Source organism: Nannobrachium achirus, assembly GCF_963921795.1.
Source record: "Nannobrachium achirus genome assembly, chromosome: 22".
In the NCBI taxonomy this organism is placed as follows: Eukaryota; Metazoa; Chordata; class Actinopteri; order Myctophiformes; family Myctophidae; genus Nannobrachium; species Nannobrachium achirus.
Genome location: NC_137829.1, coordinates 25,957,186 through 25,982,374, shown reverse-complemented (window position 1 = coordinate 25,982,374; position 25,189 = coordinate 25,957,186). Strand labels below are relative to the sequence as shown.

The window sequence follows — 25,189 nt, the reverse complement described above, 5'->3', positions numbered from 1 at the left end:
TGTTTAGTGTGTGAATCTGCTATTTTAGGCGAGTGATGCACATTTATCACTTGTAAAGCACTTATGTATGGGGAGCGACACCATCTGCAACAGAGTATTTAGCCAACGCACATTTTTATGACTAGCGAGGGCTGCATGCTCCTAAAGTCCCAATACATTTCCCAGCCTTTATCCCTTGAAAATGGTTGTATTGAAAAGGGGAAAAAATGGAACACCACTGCCGTTTCATTTATATGCATTTGAATGGTTGTAATACGTTAAATGCTGCATGAACATGGCTTTCATAATTTATGTTGCATAGCTTGCACAAGTTTATTGTACATATTGTACTTCTCTGTGAAGGGACATTATGGCATTATTGACGACTGTTACTGCGTTTCTCTATGCGAAGCTTTGGTGTGCATGCGTGTGTAGTCACATTTCAGTGACTTGAGAGAGAATGTACAGATGTTTTCAAAGTGTTTATTTTGAAATCATGACCTGGGTCTTGGGAAATAATTTAAATGTATTTATTGTATTTTGTTGAAATAAATCGTTAAAATTGTTTACTTCGACTGTGTGAAAAGTACATTCTCAAATTTGACAAAGTTTGTAGATTCCTTAGGACACATGAGACGTGTATACTGAGAACGTCACATCATACTGCAATTAAAAAAATACAGCATACACAGTATAATCTTGAGTATACATCCATCTCGAAAGGTATACCAGTTGAATCATGGAAAACCTGTTTTAAGCTTTATGTAGTGGTAAAAACATTCAACTGAGGAAAAGAGGCATTTCAGTATTTTATGTCACCTAGGCTAAATAAAGGACCAATAAAAAAAAAAGAATGAATTATGAGTCCAACATGTTTACATTATTGGGTGTAGTAATGATGTGATAGATTTACTACAGCTTAAGTGGAAAGGTAGTACAATACCCTAGTTGTACAACAAATTGATATTTGGAGTAACCCCATTGACAAATGGATTATGACACTGGACATACATAATCCCTCATCACTGGCCCATACAATACACTTAAAACAGATAGTGGACCTTTAAGGCACCTGGTTGAATCTTTCAACAATTGGTTTGTATTTTGGGAGTATGGCTTCATCTCTGGTACTGTCTGAGGTGGAGGTGGTTCCTCATCTGATTCCCAAGAAAGGCTGGTGATGAACCAGCCAATAAAGAAGGCAGAGTTTCCAAAATAAAAACAGCAGTGACAAATCTAACAACATTTTCAAAAAGTAGAGATGACAACAATCGTGAATATTGTTGCAATATCGTAATTGAATCGTTGCCTCTAATCATGTTGCTGTAATGATATCTCCTTCCATCACAATGGGGCTAATAATCAAACGCATTCCCCTGGTCCCTATAATGTCATGTCCATAGCGACGACATCAGGCAGCCAGGCGCTGAGCAGCCAGTTCCTCTGCGTCGTCTCTGTTCTCGTTGATCTCTGCCAGCGTCCTAACAAAACGAGTCCACTCGTCATTCCGTGGAACAGCGATTTGCTGTGGGGTGGGGGGAAACAACAAAGAGACATGACTCAAATTCCAAACACATCCCTCTCTGGGGGCACGGGATCACAGGCAATCTCACAACTGTCACCGAGACCTAACCCTGCTCTCACAGATCAGGGTAGAGAGCTGCTCTCCATTTGTGAGCCTATAACAGCCAATGGCTGTCTCACATACTCCAAAAAAAAAAACATACAGGATAGTCCTCAGGGAGCTGTGCTCTGACAACAGTTTGATTGTCGACTACATACAATAGACAGGCCTAATTTATACTTAGTTGCACGCTGAAAATGGCTGATCTATAAGCTCATAACTCGTCACACTGCGGTGCATGAGCTAGTAGATCAGCTATTTCAGGTGCCTGGCACTGCTGTACAACTAAGTTTAAATTAGAGTAAAGTCTAATAGTCTAACAACTGAGACCACCTTATTAACCGGCCAACTAATGATCATCTCCAATCTTAACTACAATAAAAGTCATACGTGGTTAATAAGCTGGTTCGTATACATGACAACTTAACGTTGCACTGCTCAGACAATATCCTCTAATAAATGGTCAAATAAGTGATTGATAACTAACACAAATACCCATAAAACAAGTCAGTTCTCACCTCTCCTACATCATAGACACGAATCTGTCCATCAGAGTCTCCCACTGCGATCTCTTTGCCAGAGTGAGACCATCTGAGTCTGTTCAGAGCAGGGTTTCCTGGTACTGTGACACTGGCTGTTGGGACCTGAAACGATACCACCTAGTTAGTCACAAATACACAACAGTGGGGGAAAAAAAACTTTATTCAACTTTTATTAATTTTATTACAAAAAAACATAATAACATTTTTGTTTTTCATTCTGAATGCCTAGTCTACTTACAACACAGAGTTCTCGTCTGCTCTAGAAAGTTAACAATATAGTCCAATACATATTGTGGCTGTGTGTCTAGCGGAGTCCCAGTACCTCTGTGTCATTGTTGAGGTTCCACAGGTCAAGATGGCCAACCCCATCCACACAGGCAAACAGAGCAGGGTGAGTGGGGGACCACATGACATCATAGACGTAATCCGAATTATCTTCAAATGAGTACAATGGCTTGTTATTCTGCAAAGAAATTATAAAACATAATTGAAAGATCTGCACAAACTTTACTTTTTCTTCCTATATGCACATTATAAAGAATACATGTCAGTTTCAGCTTGATAAATAGTTGTATGGAGCTTCTCTGTAACCAATAAATAATCTTGTATACATTTCTAAATTGGCTCATACCTTGGTGCTCCACAGCTTGACTGTCCAATCGAAGGAAGAGGTAACAAAGAGGTGGGAGAAGTCCAGGGGTCCTGCAGCTGTGTGGCAGTCGATCCCAGTGATGGGTCCATGGTGGCCCTCAAACATCTCACTGATGCCTGCTTTGCTGTGGGCCACAACAAACAAGTGATGGCAAGATCAGACCAAATCATTGCATCAAAGTTTGCACGCTACAACACTGTGCAGAAATCCTTCACCCTTCAAATTAAGACCATACTAAATTTGCCATATTTCGACATAATCATGCCATTGCAGATGAATGTAAAGCATAGTGCACAATTTTGTATGTTGGTAATGAGAATAATTGGATTCATTTATTTTAACTTTAATTTACCTTTTCAAGCAAGAACTGGTAGTATTTAAAAGTAAAAAATACAAAACACAAACAAGAACTTAGAAGGCAAAGCGATGGAAGAGGATACATTTGAGCTGTAGTGGACAAGAGGAAAGAAGGTGAGGATTTGCTGGGTAGAGAAAATCACGTTAAGGAATATAAATATAACATCACATTATAGAGTGAAACAACATTATGCCATCTCATTTTTGTTTAATTATCAATGTTGTGTAACATTAGCCTAGTTCCAGACCCTGAATCGCTAGCCACACCCCTTTAAATTGTGAAACGAAATGTCAATTCAGGCTGAGTGTCAGGCTAGTGTAACATGGTTAAATACAGCTGATCGAGAATTAGCATCAACCCCCAATAGGCCAGAATAAGCACATTGTTTATTGATTGACATATGTTGGTACTAGGTCCTTCCCCCTGATCTCTGCCAAACTTAGTGCTCAATTGGGAAAGACAGCATGGATAGATTTTGTTAGCCTGGCATGGCCACGCAGTGATGAGAGAGAATAATATCTGGGCACTTCAAGAGACTACCCAAACAAAAATACTGAAGCACTCGATTGGTCTGCACATTTTTTTATTTTGCAGGGGTGACCAGGTATTCTATTCTGATGCAAGTTGTACCTTCTCCTTACATCTACGCAGTAATATTAGTTATTATTAGAATCTCTGTGTGGAACCTGCATTTCCAAGGCGCAAATTAAAAAGATATAGCTGTCGGTGGATACACGCATATCCAAAAAAAACTGCGACGGGTGCAGGACCAAACGAGCACAGGTCTCCACCAGGACACACAAATCGGCCTGTTATAGCGCCACCATGAGGCTGATTTAAAAAATGTGGGGCAGAGGTTCTGAATTAGCATCCAGGGAGTGTGTGTGCTCAGTTTGGCAGCGATCGGGCCAACGGCGCCGGAGATTAGCTGGTAACAACCAGGCCACACAAATCGGCCTGTTATAGCGCCACCATGAGGCTGATTTGAAAAATGTGGGGCAGAGGTTCTAGATTGGCATCCAGGGAGTGTGTGTGCTCAGTTTGGCAGCGATCGGGCCAACGGTGACTGAGATTAGCTGTTCACAAACTGCGAGGACGCACGGACGCACGGACGGACGCACGGACGGACGGAGGGGAAAACATACTCTCCCTCAGCCTTCGGCTGGTGGAGACAAAAATTGGAACACTAGAACATAGAAGGTCCGCACACCGTCTAATTAAATCAATTAAAAAGATGCCTCTGGTGATAAACCCATATTTGCATGGAAATCAGCGGCTTCGAATGCTATCAATGCACTGAATGGGAATTTATCACGTCTTTTCATACCATCGAATGGTGCAGTAGCTGAGATCCTGAGCTACCAGCTTGTTGTCACCATTCAATGGGCTGATGGCAGTAGGTATTCAGTGGGTTGACAAAAGTCAGGGAAATGAAGATTTACTATTTAGTCCAGTTTAATATGTCCAAACATGAAAGGTTCGTAAAACTTTTCGGGAGATTTTGAAAACTATATATTTTTGGAAACTTTCAAATCAGAAAATCCATGATTCCATATGCAAAATCCGTTGGGGAATTTTTGGCACACCTCCGTCATGGGAAATAACTATACATAAATATATAATAGGCGGAGCAACTGAGCCCTGTAGGTCATTAATCTCCCAAATCAATGGTGTGATTAACCCGTCCGGTAGCTCAGTATCTCAGCTACTAAAAGATGTGACAAATTCCCATTCAGTGCGTTGTTATCATTGGAATGGGGTGAGGAAATACAATCACAGCTGATCTGCAGAGGGCTTTTTTCTTTTTTTTTCACTGGCAGATTTGTCTGGTTTCCAGGCTAAGATTTCGCAGTAAAAGGTTGTTGTGTGTGTGTACTGCCAGTCACGACCTAGAGGTGCCAAAATTCTGAATGCCCAGTCTAACATGGTCACTGCTCGCTGGTAAATTACACATTCTTGCATAGTCTTCACTCGCCATTAAATTACACACACCACTGATAACAATCCCTCATATGTGTGCTGTCGATGCACGCTGAGCAAGATGCCCGATAATTAGTCAGGCTCACAATATTTGAACATAATACCCGGTGCATCGCACAAGAACAACCATCAATTATTGGATGAATAAAATCCCCAAGTGGAAGTATTTCACATTACATTATTCTTTGTGAGTCAATTGGGCATGAGGGAACGCAACAGGCTCAGATGGACCTCTGTCGGACGTATTCACATTAAATCATTTTACCTCTATCAAACCATTACCAGCAGCGCAGCAAGAAAGGCACTGCCTACAGCCTCTCAACCACATGTTGCAGAGCTGTTACCAGACTATGGCTCTGATAATTACGCAGAGAGGTAAATACTCAGCATGAGTGATGCTTATGCGTTATTAACTGGGATGAGAGTATCATACCATTGTAAATGAGGTGGAAAATGATTCCCTCAATTACAGAGGTGATTCTGCTATGCAAAGCCTAGCAACCATCCCCTCTCTGTGGTCTCGGCGTATACTGCAAGGACATGAATGCCGTGTGTATCGGGGCAGGCCTGCCACACATTGGCAGTGCTGATTGGAGCCATGATTCTCTCAACAGTGGACCTAGGGTTCGCTGAAGTCCCAACTCTTTCTCGAATGACAGCACTAAGACAGCAACCTTCGTTTTTCGAGTCTCCGTGGGACAACCAACTCTAAACAAACTCCCTTTACTCTGAGAAAAATCCTCAAAAGAGAGAAGAAAAAGAAAGGGGGAAAAAATGATTTGTTTCCCCAGCATGTGTGCTGTGTTTATGTTGAACGACCTTTACAAACACGACTGACAAGCGGAAAAGAAAAACAGGATGGCTGGGCAGGAGTGAAACCTCAAACAGCAAGAGATCAAGTGTTGGATTCACGTTGGCGTTGGGGAAGTGAGTGGGGTATATTTATTTGACACAACTGTTGGGGCCTGGGTGGGGCCTAACAAACCACCTCAGTTTCCTGGCGGCGTACAGCGGAGGGGAGGAGAGCTGGGGGACGGCTGGCTCTTGTGAGAGCGTACCTTCCATGACGACACGACATGTAGACAGAGCCGTCCTCACTGCCCACCACAAAGTTGTTGACATCTCCGAGGGGGAAGGACATGGAGGTGACAGCTACGGTCTTGGACTGCTTGAAAACCAGCTCCATGCTGTCCTGTAGGAGGGAACATGGAATAACATCCGTTAACAAGCTCTGCACTCGGCCTTTATGGTAGCACACACAATGCCAACCACAACCTATAAAAATCACATGACTGCTTATTAATGCATAATCCAAATTCAACTAGCACTATATAAAATATTAACATCTGACATTGGGGAGGCTTGGTGGCAGAGTTGGAATGACATAGCCAGCAAAGTTAATTTCCTTGACTGAGGTTATAAAAAGCGAGGTTATAACCAATGAAATACGGGGTGGACGGCTAAAATGGATGGGTCTGGTGAAAACATTTGAGATTTAACATGTATATGTGAGACAGGAAGTTTAACTAACGTTCCCAGTGAAGAAAAGTCACTATGCAGTGTTTCGGGAACATTCAGTGACACCAAAAAAAGACTGTATGTACTGTACCTGTGGCTGAGACAGCATGTCTAGGCTCCAGGAGCAAATCTTGCCATCGGTGGAGATGCTGATGAGGTTGTGGGCGTTTTGGGTGCCAACCACATTCACACAATATACTGGGTGCTGTAAGGAGAGCGGGATAAAACAAAGCAGACCTTATTTTGGTTTCAGTAAAGTGTACTTGGACGGACAGACGGAGACATGATGTGCCATTACTCATACCAGTAAGACGCCTAAGGGCGAAAAGCCATCTGTCTTGGCCATATATGGATTCTGTTAGTGTGGTTCTCCTAACAGGGCATACAATCCCTTTTATGCCCATATATGGAGATCCCTAACAGAATCCCTTTTATGCCCATATATGGAGATCCCTGCTCCGAGTATCTGACATCACTGTGATGTCACCTGTTTAAGCCCATATATGGAGATCCCTGCTCTGAGTATCTGACATCACTGTGATGTCACCTGTGATGTCACAGTGATGTGTCAGGGGAACTACAGTGTCACTCGTCCGTCCGTCCGTCCGTCCGTCCGTCCGTCCGTCCGTCCGTCTACGGACAAGCTGTGGCGGTTCTGACGGTTCGCAATCAGCTGTTCCTCAGTAATGTTGTTCTTTGTTCTCTTACTTGTCTAGTACGTTGAAATTGTATTAATGTATTTATTATTGGTTATAATTTTCTGTTGGTCTCTGCTACCCCCCCAACAAATGGCACTCAGTGTTATACACCCAATTGCACTCAAAGGACCACAATAGAAATAAGCTCTCAATATAAGTATTATGTATTATATATGTTATGCTTCTGACAGATACGTACACATATGTGGCCATGTACAGTATATGCATTTTTGTCAATAAAAACATCGATCAAAAGGGTTAGGTTAGTTCTTAGTGTACCGTATGGGCTGCAGCTGACAGGGGAGTCCTCTGCACTGGGGTCCTCTTGTTACTCCGGTTGTCCCACAGCACTATCTGTCCTGAATATGTGCCCCCCACTACGACATTAGGGTGGAACTTGGCGAAGGCAGCGGACATAACAGCAGACTGAAGAGCAAAGACAAGAAAATATAAAGCAGTTAGAATTAAATAAAAGGGGGGGTGTTTGAGTCTGTCCTGAGACAACCCAGTGACAAGTCTGCAGAAACGTACCACTGTGTCACTTCCAATCAAAAGAAATGCTACAAAGAGAAACTCTCTATTTCAGGATGACTAGTAATGGCTTAATATAGCTACAGCATTGGCCACGCTGAAGGTACAGCACACTGCTTATTTTCATTTAGCGTCAACGAATCTTGTGTTTTCCATGACTCACAGCTCAATGCTGACAGCACCAAGCAGAACCGCAATCCCCTGGCCGTCCAACAGGATATATTGTGTATGGATTATGCTGACAATATTCGTGCCACTTTATTCTGACTTGGTCCTTGAGTCACTAGGTGGCCTGTGACCTTCTGCAGCCCTTCCCATCTTATAACCTCCCCAGAAAAAAAATCTAAAAAAACTTTAAAAAAATGATCACTTGGGTGAAGAAAATCTAATTTCAAGCCCACTTGGAGGCATGGAGAAAAATGCATTCACACTTCTGTTCAGTTTTATTCATCTGAGCAATGTGTGCCTGCCTCTACATCCACTCTGGAGGGAGCGACATGTGGTTCTACTCAACTTGTCTTGGGCTATGGAACCTCGGGGCACGCAGTGTAAAAAGGCCGGCCAGCAGAGTGGGCTCTCCCGCCTCTCCTCCCGAGCCCGTCTGAACACAGGGCCCTTGTTTAGATGCACACGATAACCACCCCGGCTCCACACACTTTAATCCTACTGCTGCACTCATTTTTCCATCTAGCCCCGGCACCACAGGTCTTCTCCGGTGCCGCACTAAAACACGTGTTTGTGGACAGATGTGGTGGAGGTGGATGCCAACCTGGTGAAATCAGAATGTGGATGAAGAGGGAAGGGTATAAGGCGAGAGACGAAGGGGGAGAGGAAGAGAGGGTGGAGGGGGGGGGGAGTTGGCAGGGTTCCACACTTGTCAGAGAGAGGGAGCCACCCATGATGGCGGGTGGAGGGAGAGAGGTGGAGGGCAGGTTTTGAACACTTGAGGCTACGTTTTGCTCGCGTACCTGACAATGGAAGACGTACTCTGGCGTGGGCTTCTTGTACTTCATGTTCCATACCAGGGCGACGCCGTCCGGCTCGTGAGGGGCTTCTTCGTTGTTATTGTATGAGGCAACCAGGAGTTCAGGATACTGGTGACAGAAAAATCAACCCAAATGAATGTCAAGAGGAAGTAGACATGCCCCCCAGGCTTGGCTCCATGTGAACAAGACTAGCCAGTACTCAGTGGTGCAGCTGAATGAGTAAGCACCCCTTCTTCAAGATTTATGGCCTGGTACACAAAATCCCCCCACCACTCATACGACTCTGGTACAGTAAATAAAGTTTGTATTCCAGCTCATAAGTTTGCCCTTAAAACTACGGTTCTGTAAGTACAGAAACACGGCCATTAAGTTGACCACGGCAGGTTGTAGATCAGTGTTGGAACTGAAGCCGTCAGTGAATTTTAAAGTACACTGGCAGAAATGGCTGAGGAAAGAATGGTTAGAAAGCCTTCGAAACACTACCCAGATGTAAACAAATCATTAACCTCTGCTGCCTCTCATATTCAAACTATTGAGCTTTACAGTTTGTGAATACACAATTTCAATTCACAAGGGTATGCATATCGCTCTGAGCGAGCAATGTTGTGAACAAAGGGTTGGTGTTCAATCAATGTCAAGATTCATTGTGGAACAGTGAATTAAATGAATACAGACACAGGAGGAAACAAATCGTTATGGCCTCCAACTAAGTGACAATTTGTGCGTGACATAACTTCCAGTTCCTGGGGGACTTGTGGCTTAACGTAAACTGTCAAATTCAAGCTATGTAATCATAAAGAATTAGTGCTGTGAGGAGGTAACTTATTTCAACAACCAATTAGCACTGTCTACGCATATTCCACTTTAACACAAAAAGCAAGTCACCATCATTAATGTATTGACACTTGAAGGGCCAATTATTTCTCTTGGAAGATTAGTTCTGCCAATGATCCAATTAAATTCAAGAGTTTTAACATATTCACCTGAGGGGACCAGTCCAGGCAGGTGACCACACGGTGTTTAGACCAGTGTTCATCCATGAAGTGTCTGTTTAGAGACAGCTTCGCTCCAGCCTGGATTTCTCTGATGAAAATAAATATATATATTTTCAACCAATCAATTAAAGCATTCTCTCGAAAAATTAAAAGACAAAACGTATATATATATATTTTTATCCAAAATACCCTTCTTTCTCCTCCAGGTCACGGCCGCTGTAGTCAAAGAAGACATCCACATGCTCAGACAAAGCCCTTTCCACGATGCGAGTAGTGTGGTCAAAGAATGTCATGAACTCCTCGGAGTGCAGAATCTGCAACTTTTCCTCCTCTGTCAGCTCATGTGGTGGAGCTTTACAGACAGAAGCACAAACAGAATCAATGTGAATTAAATGCAGGCCAGTTTATTTCCAGTCACGACTGAAAACACAACACACTGCTTCCCAGACTTAAAAGACTGTAATACTGGAAGACCACTAATATAATATACAAAAGCAACTGTAGTCTTCCCAAATAGACATGGTTGACGATACAGTTGATGATACGGTTTAATAAGTCTCAGTTCAGTCAGTAAGGGAGATTTCTGATTAAATGGTGGCATGCTACTTTCACAGACCTTCCTCCTCCTCGTTCTGGACTGGTTTCTCAGTCTGGGTCTCAATCACCGGCTCTGGTGGAGCAACTTCCTCCTCTTCCTCTTCCTCTGCTGAAGAAAAGGTGAACTTGGGTTTAATCACTGGATCAAGAAATGAGCCATTTATAACACCTGTTCAGCAAAAATACAGAGAGGCAGGGGTTGACTGCTGGAGGCTTTGTGAGCAGGGGGTCGCAAATCATTTCCATATCTTCTGGGGATGTCCAGTTCTAAATACCTACTGGAGGGATGTCCATAAACATCTAGAGGCTACAATGGGCTTTGATATCCCCTTCCGGTTTGATGTACTATATTTGTGTAACCTACCCTATGAAGAATTGGAATATAATGATAAAAAGCTGTTACTGATTCTCCTTGTTGCAAGTAAGAAAGCCATCACCAGAAAATGGTTACAACAACACCCACCAACAGTGGACGATTGGTTTGGGGTTATTAATGACATTTATAATATGGAGAAACTTACTTATTTGATAAGAGATCAAGAGGAGAGGTTTGAGCGGATATGGACTAAATGGACTATATATGCGGAATCTATTAGATCGGGAATTGGCTGAATGGTTAATATGAGTGACTGGTTCGTATACATCAGGTTGAATGCATTTAATGTCTATATGGTAGTAAACGGTTGTGTCTGTATCAGACGTGTCTGGTTCCTGGACCTTATGTGGGTTTCTGCCCTCTGCTCAATGAACATGTTCTGTTTTTGTTTCCTAAATTTTTGAGATAACTCCCCGGTGTTAACTTTGTTCTTCGTCTGCCCTGCTGTTTTCCTTTTTCTTTTGTTTTTCTTTTAAAAAAACTGAAAATCCTGTGCTGGTCATCGCTGATATATATTTGTGTGATTTTTATATTTTGTGCAATGATTGATGACTCAATAAAAACAGAATTTCAAAAAAAAAGAAATGAGCCATGCTGAACAGGCTAACCTATCTGATATTTAGCTATCAACACAAAAAGACTGGATTTGTTTCCTTTTAAATGATGAAGTCTAGTTTGCCGAGATTCAGGTTTTGTGTATAAATTGTAAATACAAATCTAATTTAAAGTGGAAGGAAAAACAGAGATTAATAATCATGACAAATTAGGTAAATTGGTGTCCGCATAAAAAGGTTTCACTCCTTTTGGACACCACAGCTTCAAAAACCATTATTTCCTTCTTTCATAAAGCTCCACTCTGTGATTACCATTATGGCAAGTGGCAATGGACCAATTCTGTATCTCTTGCCTTGCATTTGTTTGGTTTGCCAGCACAATGTCGCCTTTCAGAGAGAACCTGTCCCTCTATAGTCAGAAAGTTTTGTCACTTGTTTAGGAGGGTGGCGACACCGCGGGTGTCTTGTCGTCATAGGGACACCCCGTGCCCCACCACCTCCCCATCTCAGTTAATGAGATCCAGCCATTCAACAGGGAGTGCAGTTGTCAGTGAAGCCATCTCCACTGTGTCCCTGTAACAAGTTGCCCCCCACCAGGCCAAGGGGCAGCAGGGCAGAGGGTGTGGAGCAGCTGCCCGGGGCCCGTCCTATTGGGTCTGGCCAGCTGACGGCATGGTGCAAACGCAGGTGGTGGCGCAGGGATTGTCTTGTTTCTCCCTCAGAGGTGGCATGAGGATGGCACAGAGGTTTTTCCGCCTGGCTGACCCCAGACAAGCTTCTCCCCTGAACGGCAAGCTCACGCAATTACCATCCCAGCAGGGGGGCTTCCTTCGGGTTGCTATTCAGCCACAGAGAAGGTACAAAAACATACATCTTGTAGGGCTGACCAGCTGTCAAACTGAACAACGGCTTCAAAACGGATGAACATGCTTTTTCAAGCGAACATCTTTCGGTGGTCATAAATAGGATACACCTGTAAATGCATAATAATGCTGGGAAGAGACAACTAAACAAAAACACAGATTCATGAAGGAGAAATATTTGTCTGGTTCTTTTATAGTTGGCTGCGTAGTTCATCTATGGTGACTGACAGTACTACATGGTAGCATTTCCCTCCCACTGAGAAAATCTAAATTATGTCGTCATCCACCACTTTGACCATAAGTGATGGTCTTACACACGCACACGTTGGTACTGGTATAGAAGGTTATTGGGTGTTCTGATCTGAGTTTACAGAACCGGGTTGATGACACACAAGCCATTTCAATGAACGGCCGTACTCTGGAACCGACAGGAGAAGGTTAAAATCTTTCCTTTCAAGGGCCTCAATCAGGCTTAAAGGAAAACAGTAATCACTGTCTTTCAGCTAGTCCTGGCCGTGCTCGTCAGTGCCTTTCCCCGGCGAGGCAGCCAGAGCAATCAACCTGCCAGACATTAGGAGCGGACAGACAATCTGAAAATAAAGGGTATAATGCACCTGCCAGCCAAAATTGCCATTTGGAGAAAAGCTAGTGATCCTGGTGACCCCTTTGGGGGATGTGCAAAGGGGGTAGTGGTGGGGGTGTGGTAGCATGTAGGGGACGGGGTGGTGGTTTGGGGATGGGGGGGCACATTTAACAGAATTCACCCGGATCATTGATGTCCTATACACTGACACCTCCTCTCAAAGCGTGCCCAATTATGGCTTTTGTACCACTTAAGAAATAAAAGCTTTTTTGGGGAGTTGGCTGTGTGTGCGCGTGTGTGGGGTGGGGTGGGGGTAATCGCTGGTCTTTGTCAATGGACAATATATATTAATGTAATGCAAACACGACTTGCATCAAACTGAGTTTTAAGTACAAAACTAAAATGACCTTTACTCGCTGCTGCAGGTGTCTCCCTCTATATATAGATAGACACTGGACAACAAAGAGGTCTAACTGATGTGTATCTCTTAAGGAAAATTGCAGGATGTTAAATGACTTCCCAGCACACGTTCTAAAAAAGAGCTACAGTATTTTCTGGACTATAAGGCGCACCTGACTATAAGGCGCACTGTCAATGAATGGTCTATTTTCAAACTGTTTTCATATATAAGGCGCACCTGACTATAAGGCGCACATAATAGACGCTACCGTTGCGTTATGCATCCAACAGATGGAGCTGTGCTAAAGGGAATGTCAATGTCAATGAATGATCCATATATATGGCGCACTGGACTATAAGGCGCACTGTAGTTTTTTGAGAAAATTAAAGGCTTTTAAGTGCGCCTTATAGTCCGGAAAATACGGTACATTATTTTGTTTTCTGAAATACAGTAGTTCTATGAAAGTATATTCTTATTAGGTACAAAAAAACTGCCCCAAAACAGCTAATTGTTGTGGGTTCGCTGAAAGCGAGCGCACGTATGTTATCTTCATTACTTATCTATCAAGTTCTCCTCAAAATTACTTAAGATATCGGTCAAGTTCTCCTCAAAATGACGTAAGACACTGCCTTTGTACCGTCAGTACAAAGGCAGGGCCCTTAGCCAATGAGGTGCAGCCAAAGGGTAGATCTTTGTGCCCATACATGGTGTTACATGCGAGCCCACACTGTTTCGTAGGAACAGTATTTCTAGTTAAAATAGTTAACCTTAGAATAAAAGAAAACGCAACATTACTACTGTAACAATACACATTGACAAAAAGATCTCGGCTGTCATAGACGCTGGTCATTCTGAAGAATCAGATTCAGTCATCTGCAAAATGGCAGTTTTGCTCTTTACACTTTTCCATCACAGGTTAGTGATCTCTACAGGCACATAAGACTGGAAGATAAAGAAGGTGCCAGAATAACCACGATATCCAAACTCTAGTCTCTAGTCTCAAGTGGCCAGTTAACCACTTGAGACTTATGGAGGGGAAAAAAAACATCATGACATGCCCAAAATAGGAATGCCAGGGTTAAAGTGGTTAAGGAAAAAAAAAGCACAATGAACTATTGTTTGACAGAAGGGACACAATAGATATTTAGCTTAACAGCACTAATCATCAGATGCATAAAAAGTGAACACAAGAGTGGCACTTGAAACAAGGGGCCGATTAAGGTTCTTTTGTCCTGCCTCTGAATTAAGTGATTGGAACAATCACATTTAATCAATCTTGAACTACTCCACTTCCTCATATTCCTGACACGCCTTTTAAAATACAGCTCCAGACAGACCAATGGATACCACCACATATCTTGCTTGCCTTTACTAGTGCAGTCTATATACATAATGTAACATGGGGCAGACATTAACTGATCTACAAGCTTGACTCAAGGCATGCTGGCGGAAAACGAGTTGGAGGTCTTATACCATCTTATTATACCAGCGTGAAATAAGGGAAGAAAAAGTGTAATCAGAGTAGAGTTATGTTAAATGGCAAAGAGTGATCCAACTGTGCCTTTTTGGGTCCTTTTCAAATAAAATGCATATATATAATAGAGAGGAGATTGCATGATGGGAGTCCATATAATAGCTCAGCTGACATGCACCGGGTCGGTTCTCTCTCAGAACCAATCAGATCTCGGGAAGAAAAAAAGAATTCCCAGGTCTATTAGGGTTCTGGTCCATCACTTTGGACCCATGAAGACTTATAGGAGTTAAAGGAGTAGTTCACCCCCAAAATGAAAATTTCTATTGATTACTCACGCCGTGGAGACTTGAGTTCAATAATATATATTTATATTGTTGTATTTGTCGCATTCCTAAGACAAATTTTTGATTGAGGATGGGGACCCAAATGCATTTGGGTCTCCATCCGGAATCAGTGGGAGTCAATTTATTGTAATCAAATCATTTTCTTAGGATTGCAACAAAGTCTCCATGGCGTGAGTAATCAATAGGAAAAAAATCATTTTGGGGGTGAACTACCCCTTTAAACACATTCAGAATAAAACACTAATTGTTTTTTTCTTTCTCATAAAAGTAGGTATTATAATTACATTAAGATACAGTACTTTTTATGTTAAATTGATCTTTCAGTCATGGACGAGGACATAAGAGTGGTCACAGATTGGCAGTTCATAAACAAGTCCTGTGAAGTCTGCATTTCATGGGAAGTTGGAAAAGACCATATATATATACTATATACTGTGTGTGTGTATGTATGTATATATATATATATATATATATATATATATATATATATATATATATATATATTATATTATATTATATATATTATTTATATTATATTATATTTTTTGGAGCGCAGCTTTAGTTTTTGTCCCGTCTAGTGCGAAAACTTGTGTCGTGCAGTGCGAACAGGATCTGTGCATGCGCGACTTTTACCACACAACGGCAGCGCATTTCTCAATCCCCACCCCCCCCCCCCACACACAGCTCGAACGACCGAACGAACACACGGAGAGGAGAACGTAGCACATCTACAAGCTCACAATGCGTCACATCCCGGCCGAAACAAGCGACATGATCACATCACAAGTCATGACACTTTATGAATGTATTTAGGTTCCCAAATCAAAGTGAAAAATGGTTTGGTTTGTTGCAACTTTGTCTAGTTATCTAAAGTATGGTAATAGTGTGAAGTAGAGTGAGGATTAATGTCAGAGTGTTTGTGTTGAAGCGCCTCAGTGCTGCTGCAGATTTCATGTGCAACCTCTTCCAGACAAACTGCTGGACTTCCCAAATAATAACAATAATTGTTACTTATTATTGTAAAATAATATACATGTAATATAAAATTAAACTGTATAATATCCCATCATCTATCTAGTAGTCATATGTCTACAAAATTAACAATCTAGGTATCCCAATATTATTGTTTCAGTCACAGTAGGATATTATTAATATTGTTTAGTGAACTCCCAAAATATTCACTGGATCATAGGCTACTGTAGATGTTGTTGGAGCGGTGAAACCGGCTCCCTATAAACAGCTACGTCCGTGGCTATGTGGCCACACACACACAGATCTAGAACAAATAGAATGTAAAAATATAGACCTAGAACACATAGAATCATTCTAAAATATAGAACTAGAACACAAATAATGTATAGATCTAGACCACATAGAATGCATAGATCCAGAACACATAGAATCAAAAACATAGATCTGGAACTGCTCAAATTCACCGCTCCACTTCGATCCGAGTTTGATTTATTATTTTTTTCGCTGTAAACTATTGATCTTTAGGCTGTTTGGGAAGAGGGAGGTATGTTTTAACTGGACATGTGGCACTAACTTAGTGACACTCTATAGGGGGTGCCCTCTACAGGGGGTGTTCTGCAGACATTGTAGGAGACAGTGGGCTGCAGCAGACAGGGCAAGGCAACGGCTCCCTCTCATGTCGTGCCGCCACCTCCTCTCGACAACATGATGAATCGCTCAATCAGAGCGCCGGTCCTGACGCCACCCTGCATATCAAATATGTGCGGAGAGGAGGGGAGGTGGAGCGAGCAGGGACGGGGGATGCCGTCTCAACGAGTGCCAGGAGTGATGGCGTGAAAACGCACAATGTCACTGAGTGTGTTTTGTTATGTGCCCGTTCAGTGAAGGGAGAAGACAGGGAAGTGAGGGAGTTGATGAAATGATTACATAGTGGCAGATGGAGGAAGGGGGCCCTGGTGTTGAACAGTTGGCAGAAATCGTCCTTGTTTAACATGGTTTTACACTGCCCTGGAGAGTGTGTGGGCCACAAAAAAAAGAAGAAAAACAGACAGGAGGTTTCACTTGTTATCTTTCAATAGCTATGCACAGATATATTTCCACTCTATATACTTCGTCATATGACGAATAGCGAAAACAACGGATCTAGAAACTAACCTCGGGTTGTGACGCATTGTGAGCTTGTACATCTGGTATTTGTATTCTTTTTGAAAACTTTTGATAATATAATGATATGCCCCTGACAAGTTCCTAAGCTCTATAACTATATAAAGCAGAATTACAGGAGTGTTAGCTGGCAGCCAATAAACTGGACGAAATTAAAAGGGCACATACTGTATGGCACTCACTCACTAAGGCAGTAGTACGAGTAGTAGCTAACAGCGTAGCGGAAAACAGGCCTGGCTTAAGGCCCATAATGCATTATTCACTACATGTCATCACACTGCGCAACAAGGAGGAACAGCGGCACATTCAGAAATATTACATATTCCATGCCACATGTGGTCAACATGTGGATCTTTGTAGTAGTTCAAATATGCTCTTCCGTCCCAAAGAGAACAGACAGCCACATTAAAGCTCCTGTGCAGCAATTACATACATATTGACATGCTTCAGATGCAGCGGGCAGACGTATAAACAGTCCTTTATATCAGCCCCTCAATCTCAGTTCTCTTTCCTGTATTGGCCTTCTCGTCCCGCACATTAATTGTAGCAGAGGCTTATTGGTATAGAGGGGATGTGGGGTCCAGAAGAGCAGGCCTTGTGTGTGTGAATTTAATCTCCCCTTTGACTTCTTATGTTTCCTGGGCCCCTACAATTTTCCTTGACTTTCATCTCTGAGCTTGGTGAGGCGAGATCATTTCTACTGCTTGCTCACTTCCTGTACCCTCTTGTATGATCATACAAGGCAGGCTTGTGGCCACAACATACAAGCCCGAATGCAGGCAGAGGGACAGACTCCCCCAGCTTTGTAATACATACGCACGCACGCACGCACGCACGCACAAATAGATCTAGTAGTCTGGAATTGTGAACTAAACTGAATTATTGGTTGAATAGCAACGCACACATCCACCTTGGCGTTGCATTTCATGGATAAACGTAAACAATCTCATAGATATATCACCTTCTTTTGGCTGGGTTGTCACAGGTGTCTGGGTCTCTTTGGTGTAGGACACAGTCTCACGTGGAGGGAAGTCCACTTGGGTGATCTTGGTCATTCCCAGTGTGACCTTTAGAGGTGCACGCCTAAAAGCAAATCAAAACTCAAACAATGCACAGTCCAAAATTAACAGAGGCCAGTGAAGACTTTCAACAGTCCACTGTAAACGCACACAGAGTACAAAACTGTTTGAGTGGAGGAAAAGTGGCATTAGGTTTGGCCAACACCAAATAACTATTCAATATTCTGACGTATAGTCTGACGCACACTGGCACATGCATGACTCGACTGTCTAAGTTCTCCTGTCTGTATTAACATGACGTACAGTAACCATGCTGTAGATAGAGAGAAGGGAAAAATGACCAGGAAAGGAGAGAAGATAGTGTCCAGTACCCCAGCTCAGAATCAGAGTGAAGTTGAAGAGTGGACGGATCAGAGTCCCAGTGCAGTGTCCTGGTTAGTGTCACAGCAACAAGGTGGCATTAGTGAGCGAAACAGGCAGGCAGGCAGGCAGGCAGAAACCAAGAGAGGACATAAGTTAGAGTTTAGGCACACAACATGCTGATTGGACCAGAGATCACAAAGCAAATGTACTTAAACATTATCTAAATCAAGTTCCAAACTAGGTTTAAGTTAATTATGATTCCCTCTCCCCCATGTCATATCAATGACTGAATCTGCCTCCAAAAGAAAACTATGGAGTGGAATGGGAGGACCTGCTTGAAATGCATGGACACACAAACCTACAGAGTGGGATGACATCGGGTGTAAAGTGCAGCCTGGGGAGCTGATACAGCCTTAACTATGTCACGCCAAAGGCTCTGAGTCTTGTGCAGATTGTGAGGGAACGACACAGAGAGAGAGGACCCTTAGGGAGAAAACATGACCTCCATGTGCGTAGGAAATGGCCATGCTGGTGAGGGAAATGAGTCAACACGTAGAGGGAAGAACTCCCTGGGCTTGATGGTACACTGGGGGGGCTAAGGTTTCAGTCCAGGGAAGGGGCTGTAATTACGGGTTAAGAAGTCCCTCAGGCATCGCAGGAGCCTGCTGTTTTATTGTTCATTTAGGAGTCTCCTAATTCAACGGCACAAATTAAATAAACATGCACACCCTTGGCATAAACTAGTCATCGTTCAATGTAATAACATGGAGCTCTGTGCCAGGTTTTGCCCTGGGTGCTGGTATTGTGCATATTATTTACGCTTTATAATTGTGTGGGTTTGGACTGTGATTCAGGACTATGCAATGTTTACAAAAGCAAAATCTCTACCATCAAAATGCTACTGGTGCATTGCTGCTCAAATAATGTTTGTACATCTTGGGCAGATGAATTGTTGTGATCAAATGTATGCCAATGAGTTGTTGTTGTATGATGTATGTATGACGCAAGAGCTTAAAGCAGATTACAAAGTGCTCACAGAAATACAGATAAAAGATCTGTGAAAACACCAACCCTTAAAAAAAACATGTTTATGTTTTGCCTAAGGTGGTGTGAGTCCCTAGTTTGTGACACAATTAATAGCCTTGGCATCACTCCCACACTGTGGTGCGCCAAGCAGATGAAGGCTCCATGCTTTATACTATTAAACACATGATGAGAGGTGTGCATACCTGGGTCCCACGGCCCCATCAGAGTCTTGGCTTCCTGTTTCGCTTGGTGTGCCCACCGATTTGGAAGTGGGAGACATGGGAGGAGGGCCTAGATATAGAAAGAGGCAAATTGGTCCAGGTCTGATACTGAATAATAATTAAAAGACATTTTGCTTTTAAAGCTACTCAAGCAGTAGAAAACAAAAACAATGTTAATGTTATGAGGAAATGCATTCTGGAGAGTACAGTTATCTAATTCTACTGTAACAAATTAAATACATTATTTTATTTATCACCAATCAGTTCTGGTACAAAAAATTTACAGAGCTGTTTGCTGCCACCATTGGAGGCTTCCTTCATACAGTATATGGAGGCTTCAGATTCTTTAATGGAACTTTTCTGCCACCTGCTGTTGGCAATGTGAAATTTGTCTTTGTGGTTGAGAGGATGGTCTGTTTTACCAAAAACTAAACAGTAACCTGGTGGCTGCTCACACCGGACACGGACTGCAAGTTGCTAATCAGCTTGCCATCACAGTCAGTGCAAGGAGAGCCAACTGTCAAAAACAATAAATATTGGCAGACAACTTTGTTTATATAATGTTCTTTGTGTGGGAGAACTAGACGAACTTGAGTCAATGCAACAAGCCATGCCAAGCCATGTCATGTCATGTCATGTCATGTCATGTCATGTCATGTCATGTCATGTCAAGGCATTAATACTTTACTGTGAAAAATGCTACAACCACACAAAAATCACTGGGAAAAGAGAGAGGGACCAATCACAACAAGCAGTCATCTCAGTCTGGTGTTACACCAAAATACATAACATAAATCAACAATTGAACATTACAACACTATAAGCCCCAACAACATAATTCCCAAATGCATTACCATATTCAAATAATGAAATAAACAACACAATAAACACACTTGTGCCCAGGGGCATACTGGGAAATGTCATTCCTCCTTCTAACCAACCACCCGTCTGGGACACTACATCCTGTTTAACATAGCGAGCTAGCACTACCTGGCACGGTAGATATCAAATGTATTCGTGAATATGTGTTACAAACCCGATAGCCCAAAAACAAAATCTGAGGTTCTGCCATGCTAATTTCTATTTATCATTATTTAAAATCAGAGTAGTCCTGAGTATATAGACTGGTACAACTATTGGCTGTGCGGTTAAAGAGGGGTCAAAGCTGAATTTGGTTTAACTATGAATGGGGAGTCAGAAGGTGGAAAACCTGGTGGACACCAGAGCACAAGTCTGACAAGCCACAAACCACTCCTCATAAGTCAATAGCACTTGCCGCAGGTTGTGTCCTTTGAGAACGGCCTATTACTCTAAACCATGTTTTTTTGCTTCAGGACATATTCTGGGTATTATAATATCCACTCCTGGAAATGTGTTTGTGCCATTATTCTTTCATCAAGGGCTCTGCTCCTGTTGGGATATAATGGAGAGTAAACACACCTCAACTCTGTTGACTCACTTTTGTTTATTGTGAAATAATTCAACACCCTTTCAAGCTAATAGAAACATGTATACAAATTTTATAGTTGCGGTAATGTAGGTTACTAGACAATTTATTTTGACAATCTGCTTTTGAGTTTAAAAGTATTTTAAGGAATTAACACATTTCTTTTAGTCAAGACCTTTATTAATTTGCCTCCCAGGCAACAAAATAATCTGTTTTTTGTAACACAAATATTTGTTTAAACGTTGATAATTGATGGAGTAGGACTTTCCAATATCGGGATCAGACACAAAGATCTGGCATCGGTCAGGCTCTATCTGTGAGGAAGTTATGGCTTGTTTATACGAAGTGACACCAAGTACTGAGAAAGGTGAATTCAAAGTTTTATGAGGTTTTTCAGATCTCACATCTCAACGTGAACTGGCTATAGCCATGCACATTCTGAAGGGGAGAAACTTACCAATAGAAACATCAGACGTTATGCCCATGCTCTGCAGAATGGAGTCAGCTTCACGCCTCTTCTTCTCCAGGTCAGACTCATCAGCGGGTGGAGCGGCATCTTTCTTGTGGTCAGCCTGGGAACATGCTGCTATGTTAGCGTATCTACTTGAGAAAACATTGCCTTTGATCTGAATTTATTGCAGCGGATTGTGGGTAATAGAAAGGGGAAATGTGAGCAGTATAGTTTTGCAATTGTATAGTACTGTACGGAAGAAATAGATGGCACAAACAATAACCTAATTCACTCGCACACTTAGTATTATTATCCGTCTATGATATAGGAGTAGTGTCAACTCTTTTGGGTTTGTTTTCGTGAATTTCGTCATCTTGATTCATGAATCAAAGTAAAAGTTAGGTTTAATTATGTTACCTCCTTCTTCTTGCGTTCCTCCTCCTTTCTCTTTTTCTCCTCTCTGATCTGTGCCAAGCGTTGTTTCTTCCTCTCAAGCTCCGCTTTTAGCTCACTTTTGTCTGACATGATGCCCAAAGAGCTGTACACAAACAAAACACTCATTTTGGTCATCATCACACCCCTCTCAATTGAGCAGCAATCCATCCATACGTTTTAAGTCCTACCTGGGTTTAGAACCCAGCTCCCAAATGAGACCAAATATCTACCGTTTAGAAACAGATGGACCATTGAGTGATTTCCCACAAGCGCTTCCAAACTCGAACACTTAGAAAAAGAACCACATGCACGGAATTTCTTGACAGAAAGTAGTTCATAACATGTCTACGGTGTATCTTCATGAAACAAACATTTAAATTGCAGATAGAAAGAGGATAATTCAAGCTTTCCATACAGCCATAATGTTGGTGAGTTTGACGTAGTTTAATACAATCAGATAGCAAAAAAATTAGGATACATTGGCTGACAATGGGAGGTATTGCAACCCTAGATTCAACATATTAAAAAAATCAAGTGTTTCAATTTGCTGCTACTTGTGAGCTTCAGGCAGTGAGTAACTACTGTCAACTGGGTGTCCTACCCAACATCTAAATGTCTCAATGGAAGATTAGTGTGACACTCCAACCATTGCAGACATGCTAGTTAAATTGTATTAACATGAGCTCTATCATAGAGGAGTCAGGACAGGTTAATGTATAAAAACCTATTCCTTTAAAATATGTTCCGGATTGCAGCTTTAAAGATTCTCATTGTCAAGTGGAATTCTGTAGTCATAAGGGCATCACCTGACTACTTCTGCTGAGCATTCTAATAAACAGCCTCAGGACCACCGTGCATAAGCATAGCAGGTTATTATAGCCCCACAAGCTAACGTCAGCCACACTGGACACAGTGAATGAATGGGTGGAACACGTGACATTTTGCTGTTACGGATGTATTAAAACTGATCTCTGATCATCCTAATAAACGCATGATAGTACACCATTGATGGAATCAAATAATTAGCTTCGAGGCTAGCTAGTACTTTAGGTTCCAACATGTCAGAGCCCCACCCTGTATGGTTGTATGGTAGCAGAAACCACACAGATTAGCATAGCTTTGTAACGTCTTTCATAAAGATGTGATCAAAATGTAACGTTACACATCACATGGCAACATGTGAATATTCCATTTAAACTAATTTAACGCTAAATAGATCCAGAAAATATTGGAAGTTGTACGTCGGCTAAGCTACGGCCATCAGCAACAGTCATTTTGCGTCGTCAACGCTTGTCGTTGCAAACTGGCTGAAGTTAGCTAGATTATCTATCTATCTAAACCAGCAATCACACAATGTTGGATTTAGCGATTTGAAGATGTTAGTAAAGGTAATGGTATAGCCAGCACCAACCTTGGATTCAGTTTTCAGGTTGACAACAAATCTTTTTCCTGAAACAACACAGCCAACCACCATCCGATCCGATGTGGCTACAGATCAGGAGGATGGACAAACAGAATCATTTCGCGTACACAGGCTGTACTGCAGCTCTGCCGGCAGGGAGCAACCCTGCCCCAAGGATGGTTCAACAGACTGGTCAACTGAGGACATTCACAACCAGAACACACGTCGGTATTCTGAAGCATTGATATTATTTATGAATGATTACAACACATTACAGTGCATATGGATTGAGTCACATTTGTGCTATAGTTTCTTTCCCCATTCAGCAATCAAAGCAAAGGCATACAGATCCATCTAAAAAACATTGGAATGTTGTGGAAAAGTACATTTTCCTCTGTAATTAATTGTGAATATTAAAAGTTAAATATTATATTATATTATTATATTATAACTAAAGTAGAGCTCTGCCATGGCTCTGACGCGAGTTCGTTCCTCCTCGGCAGAACCTCTGAAAGGACTTCTTATAAGACTCTACAATGCCTAATCCTCTATCTGGGGTGTATTGCTCTAATATCTCTATCCCGAGTGCTGTGCTTATGTGCTTTGCCCATAGAGCTATGGGCTTTGCCTCGCTCAGGCTTCTTCCTGTGTTCAACTGGAGCCGCTGGAATCTGACCCCGATCTAGGTGAGAAGCCGGTATATATGCGTTCCTCTGATGTCATATTTGATGACATCACTCTGACACGTATGCCGTTCATTCCTGGTTGCCATTGACTCCAGCCTAACAATGGATACTGTCTATGACGGTAGTCCCATATGACATGATGGAAAGGACTATCTCCATATATAGTGTTCTCCACATCTCCATGTTAGGCCAAACAGGTTCGCTCCATATCTCCATGTATAGGTCTAAATGCCCAACGTTGAGCTTGGCAACGAAACGTTCTTAACAGCCGCCCCCATATTTACTTAGGAAATATGTTAAGTTCAAAGAACGTTTCTTGGTTCTAGGGCGATGAGACACCCTCGGAGGCTTGTGTGTCAGGTATTGCTCCAGACCTGATGATTTTCATCTGGCCGCCCCGTTACAGCTTATGTGTTGCACTTCCGCTCCATGCTTGATATTTTCCACCTGGCCGCCCCGTGTTGGATTCAGGGAACATGAAGGTGAATTAGCTGAAGTAGGATTCAAGTTGTTACTGAATATCGTTCTGTCTCTATGACCTCTCAACATGTTGGACTATTAACTCTCCGACTTCTCAACATGTTGGACTGAAGCGTCCTGCCGTCCCATGAAGGGTCTTGCCACCTCATGAAAAGTTTGCCGCCCCTTGAGGGGACTGTCCGGTGTCCCTGAGTCTTGATGTCCGCAACATCTTGCTAAGCTGAGAAGGTCTTTGGTCTTGATCAACACGGTAGACTCCGTCCGTCACTGCCCGTATGCTCAACATCACCTTGCGCTGCCTGCAAAGCCTGCAAAAAGCTCAGATCTTCCTCTCCCAACCAAACTCGATCACATCCTGCTTTCTAGCATAGAGCCTGTATCTCTGGCCAGATGAACGTGGGTGCTTCCTCTATTCGTCATTCTTTTCCCTTGAGGTTTGTCCCCTGATTGGATAGTGGATGAATCCTCT

The 25,189-nt window shown here is 42.4% G+C and overlaps 1 protein-coding gene across 2 annotated transcripts; it reads right to left on the bottom strand.

The window, feature by feature from the left end:
• Positions 1 to 539: 539 nt before the first annotated feature.
• Positions 540 to 23,651, bottom strand: dync1i2a (dynein, cytoplasmic 1, intermediate chain 2a). 2 transcript variants are annotated; one of them, XM_080752605.1, is made up of 16 exons: positions 23,564 to 23,651; positions 22,135 to 22,255; positions 21,724 to 21,838; positions 19,802 to 19,889; positions 18,152 to 18,273; positions 10,480 to 10,569; positions 10,053 to 10,215; positions 9,852 to 9,951; positions 8,851 to 8,976; positions 7,631 to 7,777; positions 6,745 to 6,858; positions 6,194 to 6,327; positions 2,777 to 2,921; positions 2,468 to 2,608; positions 2,122 to 2,247; positions 540 to 1,504 (listed from the first exon to the last, which is right to left on the bottom strand). In XM_080752605.1, exons 2-16 carry the CDS (start codon positions 22,240 to 22,242, stop codon positions 1,391 to 1,393), a joined length of 1,833 nt encoding a protein of 610 aa, XP_080608731.1. In that variant the 5' UTR covers positions 22,243 to 22,255; positions 23,564 to 23,651; the 3' UTR covers positions 540 to 1,390. The 2 variants fall into 2 exon arrangements, with proteins under 2 accessions (XP_080608731.1, XP_080608732.1); XM_080752606.1 differs by having other exon boundaries at positions 10,480 to 10,566.
• Between the last annotated feature and the right edge of the window lie 1,538 nt (positions 23,652 to 25,189).